This window comes from Schizosaccharomyces osmophilus, chromosome 2 (assembly GCF_027921745.1).
Source record: "Schizosaccharomyces osmophilus chromosome 2, complete sequence".
Lineage (NCBI taxonomy): Eukaryota > Fungi > Ascomycota > Schizosaccharomycetes > Schizosaccharomycetales > Schizosaccharomycetaceae > Schizosaccharomyces > Schizosaccharomyces osmophilus.
The window spans coordinates 3,103,770-3,121,275 of NC_079239.1; the positions used below are offsets into that span (position 1 = coordinate 3,103,770).

The 17,506-nt window shown below is 38.3% G+C and overlaps 10 protein-coding genes and 2 non-coding genes across 12 annotated transcripts; 7 read left to right on the forward strand and 5 right to left on the reverse strand.

Moving 5' to 3' along the window:
* Nucleotides 1-447: 447 nt before the first annotated feature.
* nic1 (plasma membrane NiCoT heavy metal ion transmembrane transporter Nic1) lies at nt 448-1,374 on the forward strand (the record flags this gene model as incomplete). Its single annotated transcript, XM_056182689.1, has 1 exon — nt 448-1,374. One exon carries the CDS (start codon nt 448-450, stop codon nt 1,372-1,374), a length of 927 nt encoding a protein of 308 aa, XP_056038698.1.
* A 1,029-nt stretch (nt 1,375-2,403) lies between these two features.
* Nucleotides 2,404-2,702, forward strand: SOMG_03903 (uncharacterized protein; the record flags this gene model as incomplete). Its single annotated transcript, XM_056182690.1, has 2 exons — nt 2,404-2,556; nt 2,634-2,702. 2 exons carry the CDS (start codon nt 2,404-2,406, stop codon nt 2,700-2,702), a joined length of 222 nt encoding a protein of 73 aa, XP_056038697.1.
* A 662-nt stretch (nt 2,703-3,364) lies between these two features.
* On the reverse strand, nt 3,365-3,479 carry SOMG_10083. The gene has a single exon (XR_008803616.1). It is a non-coding gene; the product is annotated as a 5S ribosomal RNA (ribosomal RNA).
* Nucleotides 3,480-4,577: 1,098 nt separating this feature from the next.
* wtf32 (wtf meiotic driver) lies at nt 4,578-5,713 on the reverse strand (the record flags this gene model as incomplete). The annotated part of the gene is made up of 5 exons (XM_056182691.1): nt 4,578-4,660; nt 4,714-4,860; nt 4,901-5,104; nt 5,150-5,398; nt 5,605-5,713. The coding sequence occupies 5 exons, from the start codon at nt 5,711-5,713 to the stop codon at nt 4,578-4,580; spliced, it is 792 nt and encodes a 263-aa protein (XP_056038692.1).
* Nucleotides 5,714-6,229: 516 nt separating this feature from the next.
* SOMG_10084 lies at nt 6,230-6,344 on the reverse strand. Its single transcript, XR_008803617.1, has one exon. It is a non-coding gene; the product is annotated as a 5S ribosomal RNA (ribosomal RNA).
* Nucleotides 6,345-6,937: 593 nt separating this feature from the next.
* On the forward strand, nt 6,938-7,729 carry mrz1 (ubiquitin-protein ligase E3/SUMO transferase; the record flags this gene model as incomplete). Its single annotated transcript, XM_056182692.1, has 1 exon — nt 6,938-7,729. One exon carries the CDS (start codon nt 6,938-6,940, stop codon nt 7,727-7,729), a length of 792 nt encoding a protein of 263 aa, XP_056038691.1.
* A 391-nt stretch (nt 7,730-8,120) lies between these two features.
* Nucleotides 8,121-8,637, forward strand: mrpl23 (mitochondrial ribosomal protein subunit L13; the record flags this gene model as incomplete). The annotated part of the gene is made up of 2 exons (XM_056182693.1): nt 8,121-8,141; nt 8,191-8,637. 2 exons carry the CDS (start codon nt 8,121-8,123, stop codon nt 8,635-8,637), a joined length of 468 nt encoding a protein of 155 aa, XP_056037551.1.
* Nucleotides 8,638-9,139: 502 nt separating this feature from the next.
* On the reverse strand, nt 9,140-10,309 carry scs2 (VAP family protein Scs2; the record flags this gene model as incomplete). Its single annotated transcript, XM_056182694.1, has 2 exons — nt 9,140-10,002; nt 10,120-10,309. 2 exons carry the CDS (start codon nt 10,307-10,309, stop codon nt 9,140-9,142), a joined length of 1,053 nt encoding a protein of 350 aa, XP_056038693.1.
* An 898-nt stretch (nt 10,310-11,207) lies between these two features.
* Nucleotides 11,208-11,861, forward strand: SOMG_03908 (Schizosaccharomyces specific protein; the record flags this gene model as incomplete). Its single annotated transcript, XM_056182695.1, has 1 exon — nt 11,208-11,861. The coding sequence occupies one exon, from the start codon at nt 11,208-11,210 to the stop codon at nt 11,859-11,861; it is 654 nt and encodes a 217-aa protein (XP_056038701.1).
* Nucleotides 11,862-12,187: 326 nt separating this feature from the next.
* On the reverse strand, nt 12,188-13,386 carry SOMG_03909 (stomatin; the record flags this gene model as incomplete). The annotated part of the gene is made up of 3 exons (XM_056182696.1): nt 12,188-12,485; nt 12,534-13,112; nt 13,169-13,386. The coding sequence occupies 3 exons, from the start codon at nt 13,384-13,386 to the stop codon at nt 12,188-12,190; spliced, it is 1,095 nt and encodes a 364-aa protein (XP_056038700.1).
* Nucleotides 13,387-14,397: 1,011 nt separating this feature from the next.
* Nucleotides 14,398-15,462, forward strand: trp4 (phosphoribosylanthranilate transferase Trp4; the record flags this gene model as incomplete). The annotated part of the gene is made up of 1 exon (XM_056182697.1): nt 14,398-15,462. The coding sequence occupies one exon, from the start codon at nt 14,398-14,400 to the stop codon at nt 15,460-15,462; it is 1,065 nt and encodes a 354-aa protein (XP_056038562.1).
* Nucleotides 15,463-15,817: 355 nt separating this feature from the next.
* kex1 (Golgi serine carboxypeptidase) lies at nt 15,818-17,436 on the forward strand (the record flags this gene model as incomplete). Its single annotated transcript, XM_056182698.1, has 2 exons — nt 15,818-16,054; nt 16,129-17,436. 2 exons carry the CDS (start codon nt 15,818-15,820, stop codon nt 17,434-17,436), a joined length of 1,545 nt encoding a protein of 514 aa, XP_056038563.1.
* Nucleotides 17,437-17,506: the final 70 nt, after the last annotated feature.

Sequence of the window (17,506 nt, forward strand, 5' to 3'; positions counted from 1 at the left end):
ATTTACTCTATCACTCGCGCAGATCGTTCTCCAAGTGAACAAAAAAGGTTTGTTTGCGTACCTTTTTGAGAATCTTGCATTACCCGTGAGGGTATTTCTGAAAGTTACTTCAATACGTTCTGCAGTATGCTGTTTACTCACCTTAACAAAACGGTTAACATAATCAGACACGAAAGATGTAAAATCGCAGGAAGACTTGAAAGAATTTATTTTAATATCCCTTTCCTATCAAAGCTTCCACCAAAGGTTACTGTGCCTATAAGTTGCTTAATTTTCATAAACATATTGGTTTGGGTCATCGCGGCAATAGTCATCTGTTCGGTTAACAAAGCACTGTTTCTCTCGGTCTTATTATCATGGACACTTGGATTAAGACATGCTCTTGATGCTGATCATATTACTGCAATCGATAATTTAACTCGCCGATTATTAAATACCGATCAACCAATGTCAACTGTTGGCACTTGGTTTAGTGCTGGCCATTCGACTGTGGTTCTAATAGTTTGCATAGTAGTAGCTGCTACTTCTACTACATTTAAAGATCGATGGGATAACTTTCAGACTGTTGGAGGGATAATTGGGACTTCAGTAAGTATGGGACTATTGCTTCTATTGGCAATTGGAAATGCAGTTTTACTAGTTCGTTTAGGTCACCGGCTTGCGATATATCGTAAGACTGGCATCATGAATGATCAAGGCCTTTCGAGTTATTTTGCTCAAAAAATGCAGAAATTGTTTAAGTTGGTAAATTCTCCATGGAAAATCTATATACTTGGCTTTGTTTTCGGTTTGGGATTTGATACCAGTACCGAGGTTTCTCTATTGGGCATTGCTACTTTACAGGCTTTGAAAGCAACTTCAATATGGACTATTTTACTATTCCCCATTGTATTCCTGGTTGGAATGTGCTTGGTCGATACTACAGATGGCGCACTCATGTATTACGCATACTCATACTCGGCACGAGAAAGCAATCCTTATTTTTCTAGACTTTATTACTCAATAATATTAACTCTTGTTTCAGTGATTGCTGCGTTTACGATTGGTATTATCCAGATGCTTACGCTAATTGTGAGTGTTCATCCGATGGAAAGCACATTTTGGGATGGCCTCAATAAACTATCTGATAATTATGAGATAGTTGGAGGATGCATCTGTGGCGCCTTTGTTTTAGCAATTTTATTTGGTATTTGCATGCAAAACTACTTTGAGAAGATGTTCTCACCTATAGTGCAAGAAAATGATGATCAAGGCATAGAAGTTTCGAAAATTGATGAGCAACATGAAAATCCAAAAAAGAGCTCAAGCTCTATCCAAATTTCGGAGACGGAGAGTGGAAACCCGTATTTTGATGTTGTCGCTTCTAAAATTTAATAATCAATCGAACCCACTAAATGGCAGACAAAAACAACCGACTTAACCAGACCTGGACGAATGGCTATGTACTGCAAAAAGAAACGTTGACCTGTAATTATTCATTTCCTGTTGTAGACTCTTTGGTAAAGCAGATGATTTCTTAGAAGCAACTGTTCTTGGTTTATGTCTGATCTATTTGTATTTTATTTGTTCATAACCGGTATTTGAACTTGAACGTCCGATTAACTTGCTCGTCTATAATTTGACCACAAAAGCAAAAAATCAATTCTTTTTTGAAGTTTTCGTTTCCTTCATATCGTTGTTTTGTGAAATCAACAATAGCTTGTTTCATTGATCACAGGCAACCCTTCTCGCTCGGCTTGATTTCCTCCCTATATCTTTCTTTTTTTTTTCTCTCTCTCTCTCTACACTAGTTCGGTGAATGTTGAAGAGATATACGCTCTATCAAATGGATTCACTCTTACACAACCAAAAGTTGAAGCATTGATCCTTTTTCACTCTGTTAATCACAAGTATTTGTCAATGAACATAAATGATTAATAACTTTCTATTGTAAGGCATCTCACAATGGCTATTACATGTGCTTGTAAATTCATATCATAGCAGGCTAGATGAAACTAACATCATCTTTATAGATGTCACGATTTGAGCTAACCGGCCAGATGCCAAAATAGGAATTGTAAATTGCCAAAATAGACCAACAAACTCCGATGAAACAAAAAATGTCCGCCTTGCGCATTGTCGCATAGATCACTTACTACGATGAGTCTTAGATAATAGGCACTAGCTTCTATATCAAGTGGCAATGCGATGACTTGATTGCGGTATATTCGAAGCAATTGATATTGATCTGTTTCTATTGCTTGCTTTCGGGTAATGCTATAGACGCAATTTAAGAAATGGCTTAGGATGACAATTTTTCAATTATGAGATATATAAAATGGGACATCTTGGGTGTAAATGAGTTTCACAGCCATCCATCATTACCATCCTTTTTTCAAATTGGTTTTGATTTTTCATTTAAAAATGCACAATTTCTTGACCAGCCTTCTCATGATGGCTCTATGTATTACTCTTGCCAATCTTCATGGAGGTGCCGCTGGAGTCAATACTTCCGAGGTAGCATTTAAGAGAAATGATGCTCCAACACCAGTTGTTGAAGGCGACGCTCAAGGAGCTGTCTCGGGAGCTGCCTTTAAGAGAGTCCTATCGCTGAGGTTGATACCGACGGTCCTGTCTCCGGTGCTTTCTTTAAGAGAGAAACTCCCAAACCTATTCATGAAGGTGATCCCCAAGGCGCTGTCTGGGATGCTGGTGACAGTTAAGTTAGCAGTTGAACTATAGCTCGGCTTCAAGTCAAAGCATCGGATTCTCGTCTGATGAAATGTTAGAAAAACAGCTGAGCTGGCTTGTTTCGTTTGGGTTATCCTTTTCTTTCTTCATCTTTGTTTCCTTCTTTTAAAGAGTGAAGTTTGGATCTCTTCTTTTTTTTTATGTATACCTGTTGATTTCATGCTTCTTCAATTCATTTCTGTGCTTTTCCTTTTATTCTTGTTATTATTATGGATCCTGAAACGAGTCTACAAAATAGTGTCGACGAAAGTCAATGAAGTACAATACAAAAAACAAGATCATGAACTCCAGAGATGTAGCTCAAATATCAATGTCGAGACAACATGAATGGCATTGGACAGATCTCGTACTCTACCAGGATACAATTACATATTAAGTTGAAAATAAGTGGTGGTAGAGATTCGTTAGAAGAGAGGTAGGTATGAGGCAAGTAATAGTGAATTCATATCTAAATGAATGGCAGTTGCGTAGAGATGAAACGGAGAAAGTATCAAACAAAAAGTACAGAAACCCCTATTATATATTTGAAGAAACTCAGACTTGGTTTACACTTTGCTTGCTCGAGATGTACTGCATCTGACTAACACGACATGAGAAAAAACTGAAACTGCAAAAAGTAAGGTAAAAAGTGAAAAGCCTACAGCATCCCGGATTCCCATGTTGTCTCCAACCATAGTACTAACGAGACCCTCAGACGCTTAACTGCAGTGATCGGACGGGAACTGGTGTTTTCGCCTAGGTATGGCCGTAGACACTTGCAGTAAGTACGTCCAGCATATAAAAGGAAGGTTCGCTCCTTCATCATTGTTAGCCAACTTTTTGATCGGTGGTTCTTTAATGGTCTTACCGCCAATTTTGATCATTTGCACTGCTCACAAATCTTTTGGGAAACATATTTGCTGATGTGTTAATCCTGCTGTACACTACTTGAGAAAGGAACGTCCCAACTTCGGTCCTTGAAATGGCAAGTATGTGAGTTGAGCAGATGCCGTTGGTTTTTTTCGGTATGTGAAAACATCTGATTGAAATTTAACAAGAAAAACTCTCTGAGGAGACAAAAAAAGCCCAGGCAGCATGTACAGAGAATGCATACTGAGAGGAACACCTTTGCTACTTGTGAAGGAACATGCTACCTGAAGGGAAAAGGTTACAAGGAATTAATATAAGGAAAGCCTTGACCAGCAGAAATGAACGCCGAAAGATGCATGAAAGTGAAGCAGAGGTTCACTAGAACTAAATTTAGTTGCTGATGTTGCATCTCCAGTTCATGTTTCGATGATGCGTGTTGAAGGGCCGTTTCCCATCGCTGAGACACGCGATTGAAAAATTTTCGTAGTTCATATGCGACTCTCATACTGTTTCGAAGGAAAAGCCTTGCCTTTACAACTCGATTGATCTTCCTAAATGAATTAATGCTTCATATACCGATTTTGTTTACCGCATTCCTGGACTTAGTAACATCTTTGCAGATCATAGATTAGGATTAGAATCAATTGCAAGTATATACATTTCTGCAACCTTCATCAAATGTTCTGGTCAATGTATGGACAACGCTATGAACACTGATGAAGTATTCGCTATGAAAATAGAAGCAACGAAATTCATTAAATAGTAATAAATTAAGATGAAACGAATGACAAGATTCATGAAGGAGTGAAAGAAAAACAAGTAAATAAAACCATGCTAGATGCAACGTTTCCTTGCTTGCTGCGCGCGATTCTTTTTGATACGAATATAGGAACTTGGCGGACTGTAATTAGCATCGATGCTTCCAATGATGGCGCGAAAATCGAAGAAGAAGTGAAAACGGTTTCGACAAGACTACAGAAATAAATAAACATGAAATCTCAAAATTCAGTTCTTTGGTCATCAAGAGGTTGAAGTTCGATTTCTTCGTTCGAATGTCTCTCATCTTGAGCATTAAATTTTTCTAAATAGGTTAATAATATATTATGAGAGGAAAAGCATCCAAAGAATACATACCAAAAGTACAAGACAAAGCACTTGCTAAACCGCTCATGCCCTTTGCTAAACCGCTCATGCCCTTTGCTAAACCGCTTATGCCATTTGCTAAACCGCTTATGCCGTTTACTAAATTTGAATTCATGCATTCGCGTGCCTTTTGATTTGCTAGAACAGTTAGGATATTTTAAAGTCATACACAACATACTCGTCAAAACAAGAAATAAGAATGTGTTTATTGTGATAAAAATCAACCAGTAAACAGCGGGGTTCAAATTTTCAAACATTCCGTACTTCTTCAGTCCAAAAGATGAGGCTAAACAGAAGGCATCGAAAACAACTGTATGGAATGCTGCGACAAGCATATTGCCTATCAGGACTTCAGGCATTATTGGATTTATTGCAATTGACCCTAATAATTAGTCAGTCGTTCAAAATATGGACATCGCTATCTTACCTGCTAGAAACAGCATCATAGATGTTACCCAACCGCCCAAAAGCCCCCAATGGACTTGCGCTTTCACAGGAAACTTATAGACGAAGAATATAACATAAAAACCAACCAAGAACGAATAGTAGCCAAAAATCAGAATAAACAATAGGACTACAAAATTTTCCAAAGCCCTCTTATATTTATTAGCGGATTCTTCAGCGGAACTGTGAGCGGATCCATCAGCCATCTCCAAATCACTGAATTTGTATGAATCTAATAGATGTATTAGAAGTAATTCTTTTCTTTGTATACAAAAGGATAAAGGTGTTGGCCATGTTTGTTATAGCAATCGACAAGGTTATCAGCCCCAAAACAAACACACAAACAAGATTCGTCCCGTAAACTTGCGGCAGCTTTTAAAGTATTTTACCATGCACTTAATCAACTTCTATTTTCTTCCCTATTTGAACACTTCTTACCTGAATATGGAGGCGGTGTGCCATCTGAAGATTGAATACCTGACTTTTCATCATTGAGTGTTTTAAAGGAGGCTTCCGAACTCGAAACAGGAGCGTAATTATTCTTCATATTTACAATGGCAATGCAAAAAAAACCTAGGTTCGCAGTCTAGGCAAAAAAATTAGAATCACCAAGAAAAGTTCGTAGGAACTGGTTTCAATAATCTGTCGAAAAAGGGAATTGAGCCTCGCTCCAAAAAAGCAAAAGAATATTCCAAAAGGGCCTGCCCGTTAAAACCAAAGATGCGACTTTGAAAAAACCTTGGTAATGGCTTTTCGCATGTCTCATTCATAAAAGCTGCGACATTATGTCACTGACTGGTCACAGTCCTCGTTACGATTATTCAACGTTGGTTTTTCATTGTAATTTTCGTAATAGTATAATCCAAAAGAGTCGTAATTTTTTACAAAAAGTAAACAAAGCAACTTTGAGCAAAGAAATCATACTGTTTGCTTAAATTATAAATAGCAGGATTAGAAATGCATATCTCTATGTTGAAAAGTAAAGCATTTTTTGTCATGATGTTCACCGGTCTTTTCATTACTCTCCAGGATGCTTGCATACGAAAGAACAAGAATTGCAAAAAGCCTACAGCATCCCGGATTCCCATGTTGTCTCCAACCATAGTACTAACGAAACCCTCAGACGCTTAACTGCAGTGATCGGACGGGAACTGGTGTTTTCGCCTAGGTGTGGCCGTAGACGTATATTTCTACATTATGCAATATTTAAAGCTGAAATGAAAACTAGAAGCTATGGCTGTTTCAAAAGCTGCAAATGCACTTCACAAATCATCCTTTAGAATGAACGGTTCTTTTTCTTCTTCTATTTCAATTTGTTTACTAGCGTCACTGTTGTAACTTACGAATAGTACAATACTAAGGATGCTATCGTTTCCAAGTGCTCTTTTTTCACATGTGAGTCTTCAAACAGTTTCCTTTTCAGCTCATTCATTTCCATCGAAAGAACCTTCTGATTCTATAAGTCTCTCAGTGGACTTTATTTCAACCGTTTTCCTTTTTATACATATTGTTTACATTTTTGCAAACCGTGTCCAGGTTTGCTATCTGTGTAACGTTAGCTAACGATACAACCGTATTCACTCTTATATAAAGACAAACCAATCCTTTTGCCAACTTCTTAGGATCTTTGTGGAGTAGATTTATTCGTAGAATTCTTAGACTTTACCTTTGTTTTTTAGTGAATATTTTCATTCAAGGATTGGTTTGTTGTCTAATGGGATCTTAGACGCCTTGATGGATCCATCGTTGACATTCCAGTCGATTCTAGCATATGGATAAAGACAAAGAGAGATTGCTTACGAAAAAACGGCGATTGAAATCAGAATATGGAGTAGGGCGTCTTCGCCGACACTGTGTGATTTGTTTGGAACATGACGGCCGCCGGGCTCAATTGTCGCCTTGCCGACATGATCAGTTTGACTATGAATGTATTCGCCAATGGTTAGAGAAATCATTGACATGCCCGATTTGCAAACAATCAGTAGACTGTGTTTATTATGACTTTGCTGGGTCTGGCGGATGGAAAAAGTGGTATCCACACTCTTTTTTGTCCCGTCGAAAGAAGCAGATAAGCAGGGCTTCTTCTTCTTTAAACGGAGATTCCATTTATGGTGTAGCTTCTGAGAACGCAACAAATATCGTTGTTGTTCGACGACGGATTTATGAGGCAGGATGGCCCAGTATTTCCATGACCTCTCATCCTGAAAATAGTAGATATTCCCGTGGATTTACACCCGACCAGTTTTGTTTGGATTCTTCCTTACAGGGACGGGCAGATGCTTTTCTTACAACGGAGTTGATGGTATTTGATTATATGGACTATGAGCAAACATTGTTTTTGCGTGAGTATATTCTTGGCCTTCTAAAGCGACAATCCATCTCGGAGGAACAAACGGTTCATGAATTCAACGAATTATTTGGTGAAAGAGATGGTTCGTTGTTTTTACATGAGTTAAGTCGGTACTTGTGTTCCTCTATTTCTTCTCTTAGCACCTTAATACACAGCAGAAGCTTTTTGTATGGTCCTGAAAGACTAACAATGGCTCAGTTAAATGAAACATAATTTCTTTTCGTCCTAGCATTTCTTCTAGTCGCTAATATCTTCCTGCTAATAGCTTTTCCATAAATTTGAGTAACATTGAAAAAGTAGATAAATTAATCAACCAGATCTATGAATTTATATTTTTTACTTCTATACATTTCAATTAAAAAATTATAACTAATTTCTTACCATCTCCAACCTTGCCTTCAAACATCTTCCTATTAACGCTGCTCATTGTGCGTTGCACATTGCTGCTAAAAAGTTTACCAAGAACAAACCGACCTTGGAGATTTTTGTATCAAAAAACTTACAGGGTTCTTTCATTATTTCTTTTTTGTATACTTTTTGAAATTGGAAAATTTGTTTTCTTGGAAAAATTCGCGTCTTTGAGTCAGGGAATTAAGGAATTGCTATGTCTACACTTAATGGACAGGTATGAGTAGAATTTTTCCATCAATAGCACAGTTACTAATCTCATTTAGACGGCATTGGCCTATGCAAAGGTTTGGCATCATGTTTCCGCAAAGGGGATTCCATTAGGACGTCTCGCGTCGAATATTGCTATAACATTAATGGGCAAGCACAAGCCTATTTATCATCCTGCTGCAGATTGTGGAGACGTTGTCGTAGTTACAGACTGCGAAAATGTTCGAATTTCTGGCCGAAAACTTGAACAGCATAAATATTACTCCCATTCAGGACGACCTGGTAACTTAAAGGAATGGACGATGGAGGAAATGGTAAAAAAGAAAGGTTACAGAGAACTTTTGAGAAGAGCCGTAGGAGGAATGCTTCCAAAGAATCGTCTGTGGGACATGCGCATGAATCGACTACATATATATGATGGTCCTGCGCATCCTTATAAAGCAAATATTTTCCGGAGACACAATAGCCCTATACTTTCCGAAATAGAAAAGTTAAAGGAATAAAAACTATCTTTTGCTTCCCAGTGACCTGTTGCGCCGCAAATATACCCTACATCCTTTATGATACCCAATCCTGTCTTTGGCCTCATTTTTGTCTACGAACTTTTTCCAATGAGCAAATATTTCAGTAAAAATCCCTTTTTAATAGTGATAACATAACATAATAAACAGTTTAAGATGAGAATATAAATTCAATTAATATCTAATCATCAATGCTAGTTAGTCCTTCTTCACGTGTGTGTTTTTGACTATGATAATGAGAACTGGTTTATTTCGTTCTAGTTATAGACTAGTATTATTTGATCAACAAGCAAAAAGGATTTCTATAAAGAAGACACGAAGAAAAAGGTATTAACAATACATGTACCAGAGAAGAATATATTGTCTGCCGGGCGAAAGAGCGATAGTAACTTTAATTAAAGAATAGTAAATTTTACTGCATACAAGTTTCCAATCAAAACAGCATTGAAATCGGTTTATAGTCAGTATCTACCTACACGGTCTCTTAAAAGAACAGATAGCCAATGAGGAAGAAAATGAGACAAAGAACGACGACAACATTAGGTGGAATACCTGGAGTGTTGGTTATAGCGGCATTAGCGATGGTGGAAGGCTCAGCAGAGTAAGCAGGCTTAGTATCCTTGGCGACAACATCTTCTTTTTGTGAGGGAGCAACCACACCTTGGTCTACATTGACAGCTTCACGAGTGTCATCACCAACAGTAGCAGGGACGTCATCACCGCTTGCTACCATCGTTTGCTGGACAAAATGGTTGGCTTCCTTGCTAGGAACAGGAGGGGGAGCGTGGGAGGGTGGAGTAGTAGAAATGTTACGACGAACGGGCTCAGGAGCAGTAGTATCTAAGGTGTTTTGAGCCCCGTTGTCTGTGAAGTCGGAGTCCACGGGAACACCAGTTTTTTCAGCATCCTTGACAGGACTATCGTTGAAAGATTGGTTCACTCCAGCGTCGGAAACAGCAGATCGCAAGCTTTCATCAACAGTAGGGTCAACCTTGTCATTGCTGAAGTCATTTTTGGTGTCATCCAAAGAGAGGGCAGCAGCGGTAGGAGCAATACCTGCAGCACCAATGTCAGCACTATTAGGGGAGTCAGTAGCATTGGAAGCATCTGCAGTGTTCTCATTTTGCTTTTCGGATGAAGCAGGAATACGGGTCTGGTTGACTTGGTAGACACATCGAATTTTACGATCATGAACGGGGCTACCGTGCTTTTCCATTTCGGTCCAAAAGTCCTGGTAGTTTTCAACACCTTCCGTGTTTTCGTTGCCAATTCCCATGCTCTGGATCAAAAATTTATCACGGCATCTGAAATCAGGAGCAGGTTCCTCTTTCATGGCTTGAAGCAAGACTATGATGTTGGTTAGGTCATTATCAACAAAAATACAAAGAAAAGTACAGCCAGGCATTTTAGGGACGCACGTTCAAGTATCACAAAAAATCCCAAGTATAACTTTTAAAACCATACCTTGTACGTTGACGCTGGACTTGGCATCAATTCGTCCAGAGTTGGGACGGACACAATATTGCTTAGGAGCAGTCGTTTTCACTTTAAAGATGACAGGTTCCTCATGAGGATTATACACCGAAATTAGCTCCTTCGACATAGTCGTGAATGGAGGATAAAAGTACAATTCTCCACTGCATTCGATACTCATTATTAATGACGAAATCTGAAACGTTAGCAACTAAACCTTCCATAATCGTTTCTTATAAGTATCCGAAAAGACTCGCTGAGGCTGTAACAAGGTTCCATACAAAAACTTCCACATCTCCAATATCCAGCCTTCTGTTATCGCAGAAAAAAGATTGCAATCTTCTTCAGACTTTTCTTTACATACTTAGATTACTACAATTAACTATTATAGAGAATAGTTCGGTTCTTGTTCTCTCCAGAAATGCAAATTGGATTCCAAAGGTGGATGGTTCTACCCAGTTACGAATTACGTTGAGGCAGTTAGATGACTTCCCGGTAAGCTCGGTGACCTCGGTAACTTCGGTAAATATGAATGAGTCGGTGTCATTAAGGGACTTTCCCAAGTTAACCTTAGCGTATATGCTGTTTCACTCGGATTATAAGAATTCATGCAATTAAATTGCTTTATTTGGAAAGAATAAACAGCGAACGTTTAGGGAAATGTTATGGAAGAAATTTTTTCGTAGAATTTGAAACTCGAGCCACTTTGCGTACGTTCAGTCAGTTTTCTGTTACATCCTCTCCCAGATACTTGCGTATATTTCATTAAGAAGCTAAAGAAGAGCTCTGCTCTAGGAGAAAATTTCGAAAGTCGGTGCTAAACTTGTACGGATTCCTTACAATTATTATATCTTCTCTTCAAATTATTAACCCAGCACCTTTTTCTTCACTGGAATCAGTCAACTTCGTGTTTGGTTTTATAATAGATTTTTTTTTTTCATTCCTTGAAAAATCGCTCTTTTTATTTAACAAGCGACAAAAGTTTTCTTTCAAAGCTAGAGTTAGGTCACGCGTTCCTTTACACGTCCTCTACTACACCTCATTTTGCTGTTTTCCAAATACCTTATAATTTTAAACGCATGCGTTTCCCATTCATCTTTTTGCTGTGTGTTTTCCATTTGAAAGTTTTCTTTCTTGCTGCAAAGGCCTCACCCAGACTTTCGCTATCCTCTCCGATTCGTAAACAGAATGTATTTACTACGCTGCCTACGTCTTTGGTTCGCAGAGCAGGTGCAATGAGTGTTTCGGATTCTTCTAGTAGTACCTCTAGTTCCAGCAATCGAAAGTCTTTGTCTTCCGGTAAAACTTCATCCTCTATCTCCGATATTATTAGCACTTCTGATGCTTCTGGGACCTCTGTTTCCTCGTCTCATAAAAATGCTACGGACGGGTTTATCACTGAATATGTGACCATTCAACCTACTACGCTCATTACAACTATTTTCCAATATACCTCTTTGGCTTCTACTATACCCGCGCAGAGTGGTTTAGCCTCTTTGGTTCCTCAATCTTATTCTCCCTACGGCAGTGCTGGTGCTCTTATTGGAATTTTAGTCGGCGTGATTGTGGGAAGTGTGTTTGTCTTTGCCATCGTCATGGTGGTAGCACGTATATGGGGACCTCGTCTTTTGGCTAATAAAAAAAATAACGAAGAAAGTGATGGAAATTTTCAAGATGACCCTGAAGTCAAGCAAGAAAGAATCCCACAAATTACTTATGCTTCTAATTTTTAGATTTTCTGGCTTGCTTAACCCTTTTTTTTTTCTATGTACATATACGTATATATAACTTACTTTTCTTTTTTATGTTTGCTCCCTTATGATTGTTTGCCTTTTTCTTTCCCTCTCACACTCTCTCATATATAAGTCTTACATGCCATAGCATGTATGTCTTTTGTAATTTAATTTATTTTATTTTTTTTACTTACTTTCACATTACATTATTGTATTACATTCTTGAGAAATTGAAGTATATTGAAAGGATGCTCATTGTATATTTTATTTACACATATACATCTAGATTCGTAAAGATGAAAAAATAAAAATCGTTATTCCAACGCTTAGCGTTTCATATCCGTTTCTGCAGAATTCGACTTCAGGGAAGAAATCTCTTTATGCAGGGAATTTGAAGGTGCTGGAGAATTCGACACTTGCTTGTAGATGGACAGAGCTTGAGTTACCATAGAAGAGATGTCATTAGCAGTTGCAGGAAGAATCATAGTATTGGAAGTCTTTGCAAGGTTTCCAAAATTCTTCAGGTATTGTTCAGCAACGTGCAAGTTAACAGCATCAGCCCCATGGTCCTTTTGGGAAATCATATCTGACAAAACATCAATTCCTTTTGCTGTAGCAAAAGCCCTATTAAACAAGGTTAGTAATATATTTTAAAAGAATGTAAAATTTTACCTTTCACGAATTGCTTGAGCTTCCGCCAAGGCGGCATTAATGGTTCGAATCTTTTGGCTCTCAGAATCTAAAATTTCTGATTGTTTGTCACCCTCTGCAACGTTGATCACAGACTGCCTCTTTCCTTCAGAAGCCAAAATCTCTGCACGCTTTTGGCGCTCAGCAGATACTTGTTGATGCATGGCCATCACAACACTTTCGGGTGGACGAATATCACGAATTTCATGGCGCAGACAGCGAATTCCCCAATTTTCAGCAGCTTTGTTGATAGCTTCCGATATATGTTCATTCAAAGATTGTCGTTCTCGTAAAACATGGTCGAGCGTAAGCCGTCCAATCTCACTACGCATTGTTGTTTGAGCTAGTTGTGAAATGGCATAATCCGCATCTTCAATACCATAACTTGCTTTATATGGATCATACACTTGAATATATAGAACGCCATCTAAGCCTATAGAAACATTATCCAAAGTAATGGCAGACTGGGTAGGAATTTCCAAAGCGCGCTCCTTTAAGCAGTGAATATACGAAATTTTATCTGCAACAGGGACAAGAAAAGCAAGACCAGGAGTCAAGATTCTATTCGTGAAAAGAAGCATTAGCGATGATGAGAGGGGATTATTACTTTTGCTTACCTAGAAAAACGACCCATGCGTTCCACCACATACGCCATTTGCTGAGGAACAAATTTGATGATAGTATTAGCTGCTTGGTCTTTCCACACAGGTGTAAACAGATTCAAAGAGGATGATGTATCGCTTTTGTAACGAAAACCAAAACTCTTCACAGCACCTGTGCGTCGAAAATTCGACCGCCCAAGTCGAAGAGCTTGAAATGCAAAGTTCTGCAACATAAAGTGCTAATAGGATACGAAGGAAATAGTATATGGATGGGCTGAAAGAGGTTTGTGAACTTTCAAAGAAATAACAAGAGAATCAGAAAAATGCAAGGATAGAGAAATGTAATAAAAAACTTAGTATGAAATTGAATGAAATTCGCAATTCAATGGATTTGAGTGTGGTATAATCCTTTTACTGGCAGAAAACACAAGGTTGCTCTGAAGTTGTAGTACGCTTTACTTACGGTTTGGTGTGCCAGAAACATCACAAAACACCAAAATATAGAAAAAGAATTAATTTAAAAGATAAAAAAGAAGAAAGTAGAAAAAGCATTGAATTTTAAAACTCTCCTTATGATTGCTACCAAATTCAAGTATCCTCTTAATATATCATTTTATGAGTTTGGATATTGTAAAATCATACTAAGATGTGGATGTGGATCAAATTTTTGCATGATTTGGCAAAAATTACAAGCAAATGCTGAATTTCATGATATCTATTATCTTATTTTATAGTTAGATTCCATAGATCTTGACTTGAATGAAGCAGCGTTTTTGGATCGGTTTTGGTTCACCTTTCCTAATAAAACAACTGTGGGTTCTTTTTACAAAAGTCAAGCAAACCCCTAATTTATGCTAAATACACTAGTCTAATTCATTCTCGTTTTGTTTTTTTTAAGACAGGCTATATTTTTAGAACCTTTCGACTTGACGAAAGCGATTTCTGTATCTTAATACTTTGAATTTGGTTTGGATACTTTTCGCTCTTGTTCTTTACAAACCTAGTCTCAAGGCAAACTATCGTAAACATTACTTTTAAAATCGAGGTGTGGTTTGGCAAGATACATATATATTAAGGCTTTAAATTGTACTGACTTGTTCTCTTGTTCTCAGCAATTGGAATCGTATGTTGAGTACGATTTAGCTCCTTTCTCATTTTTCTTCTTTAATTTTTTGTAATTTTCTACCTTTTTTATTTGAATTGGTTGGGCTCTTGTGTTTTTCTTGGTGAAAGTACTTTTCAAGATGAGTTTATCAAGCGCTGCTGTTCGCAGAGCTATGCAAGTTATGGACAGGACAGGACAGGAGATTCCCGTGAATGAAATTGAGTCTGCGCTCCACGATATCCTACAAGAAAAGTCGAATCCTGTCCAAATTGGTGCCTTTCTTACAGCCATGCGTTTAACAAGAGTTGAACAGCGCCCCGAGGTTTTAATGTCGACAGTCAATGTTATTCGGTCGTATTCGATTCCGGTTGAAGGTATATCTTCCATACAACCGAAATTCATTGATATAGTTGGCACAGGAGGCGATGGTCATAATACCTTTAATGTCAGCACTGCTTCCGCTATTATCGCTGCTGGTGCAGGAGCACACGTTTGCAAGCATGGAAACAAGGCCTCTACTTCGTCCAGTGGATCTGCTGATCTGCTAATGTCGTTTGGTTGTGATTTACTGAATGTCACTGCGAAAAATCTGATTGCCATCACAGATGAATCGAAATTCTCGTTTTTATTTGCTCCTCAATGTCATCCGAGACTGAAGGTGGTTGCCCCGGTCCGTAAAGAAATTGGTGTTCCTTCCATATTCAACCTAGTCGGTCCTTTGCTCAATCCCGTGCCAACTTATGCTCGTATTATCGGTGTGAGTCACCCGAGTCTTGTACCAACATTTGCTCGAGCTCTTTTGCTTCTCGGTGCTGATCGTTCTTTCGTAGTATGTGGTGAGGAAGGTTTGGATGAAATTTCTCCTGCTGGTCCTACTCATGCCTGGTTGGTTAAGGATGGTCAAATTACTCAAATGATTTTAACTCCTGAGTCATTCCATCTTCCTCGTCATCCTTTATCTAGTGTTGCTAGCGGAACCCCATCTGCTAATGCTGTGCTTCTTGAAAAGATGTTATCCAATATGCTCCCTAAAAACCATCCTGTCTTGGATTATGTCTTGATAAATACAGCTATGCTATTACATGTTGCCGGACTAGCAGAATCTTTGCATGATGGTGTATTACTTGCTCAAGAAAGCATTGCTTCACATGCTGCTCTGCGTGAGCTTGAGAGATTCGCATCAGCCACTCAAAACTTTGAATAAATTTCCTAATGGTATTTTTATTGTTTTAGATTTCTATAGAACTACCTTTCAACGTTCTGTTTATACATATCCTGGGCTAGAACAGAACGTTGGCGTTTGCTTTGATTTCGGTTTAAATGTTTATACTGTTTATAATAGATGCAATGAATCACTTTCATTCGATATTTTTTAATATTCCTCTCTTCCATCCTGTCTTTTCTAATTTTCCTGCTTTTGCTTTACAGAGCTCCAACGTTTTCGAAGGACTATCTTTAAAATCAAGCAAAGCAAGTTCCACTTTCCCCGTATCCTTCGTTCCTCAATTGGAGGAGGAATTGAATAGTTTTATGGTGGATTTATATACATTCTTTACATAATGTTCTTTTTTCCTAAAATATGGGTTCTTTTAAGCGCGTTATTTGCTCTCTTTGGACTTGCTGTAACAGAGGGTGATGAACAGCAAAAGTCCTGGCTCGTGGATTCTCTACCGGGAATTCCTGAAGACTACAAACAAAGAATGTATTCTGGTAATTTGGGAGAAGATGAACAGCTAAACGGGGATCTCTTCTTCTGGATGTTTGAATCAGCAAATACTACTTATACAAATAGGACTGTACGTTTCATTAGCAAATATACTCTGAGTAATTTGATATAAAAGATAATTAGATTTACTAATGTGTTGTATAGATAATATGGTTAAATGGTGGTCCGGGATGCTCTTCAGAAGATGGTTCCTTAATGGAAGTTGGGCCTTTACGAATTGGAGAAAATGATACATTCCAATTAAATTCAGGACGATGGGATGAATTTGGTAATATTCTGTTTGTTGATCAGCCAAAAGGGACTGGATTTTCATACTCGTTAGATGATAACTACATGAGCGATAATGATAAAATGGCCGAAGAATTCTCTGTCTTCTTTGAGAAATTTCTGACCGAATTTCCTGAACGGGCTAACGACACTTGGTACATAGCTGGTGAATCTTACGCTGGCCAGTATATTCCATACGTAGCTTCAAGGCTCATAGAAAAGGATTTGGCTCGTTTGGGTGGCCTAGCTATCGGAAATGGGTGGATTCAACCTATTTCTCATTACAATACCTATCTGAACTATTTGGTAGAAAAAGGAAAATTAGATTTGTATTCTGAACAGGGTCAATATCTCCATCATGCATGGGCGGATTGTATGTTGGCCCTTAAGCAAATGGAATCTGGCTCAGGCGACGTTGAAAAATGTGAAAATTTTCTTTACGATATAATGTTTATGGTTTCAGATAAACCGGGAAAAACGTGCATGAATATGTATGACATTAGTCTAGAATCTAGTTATCCTCTTTGTGGCATGGACTGGCCCATGGAACTTGAGTCCTTGACTCCTTATTTAAGCAAGCCCGAGGTATTGCAAGCGTTGCATGTAAATACCACCTATGTAAAGGAGTGGAAAGAGTGCAGCAATGACGTTTCAAATGGTTATGCTCGTGAAGGAATTGATTCATCTGCAAATCTCATTAAGGATTTGGCGTCGAAAGTTCCGGTAATGTTATTTTACGGTGAAAACGACTTTCTTTGTAACTATTTGTCAGGTGAAGATTTGCTTAATTCTTTGGAATGGAATGGTGAAGTTGGTTTTGGAAATACTTCTTGGTTTCCTTGGTTTAACATGGGTTCCTCTGATGAGCCAGCAGGAAGTTATATTCAGGCCCGAAACTTGACGTTTGCCCGTATTGCAAAAGCGAGCCATATGGTTTCTTATGATCATCCGATGGAGATGAAAGCGTTGGCTGCGGCTTTCTTTGACAATGATATTCAACGTTTACTTACTCCTCCAGAACATCTGCCAGATCCAGGAAATGCACAACATAGCAAATGGTTGTATTTAAGTCTTCTTCCCGTTGGATTAACGGTTTTGGGATTATCTGGAATTTATGCTTGTCGTAAACTTCAGCTGTTTGGACTGAAAGAGGCCTCTTATGAAGCCTTGCCTGAAAGCCCATAAGCTTTTTATGTCAATTCTTTTCTACCTTGGGCCTAATTTTATAATGACCCAGCACTTTCTTTGATTCAGC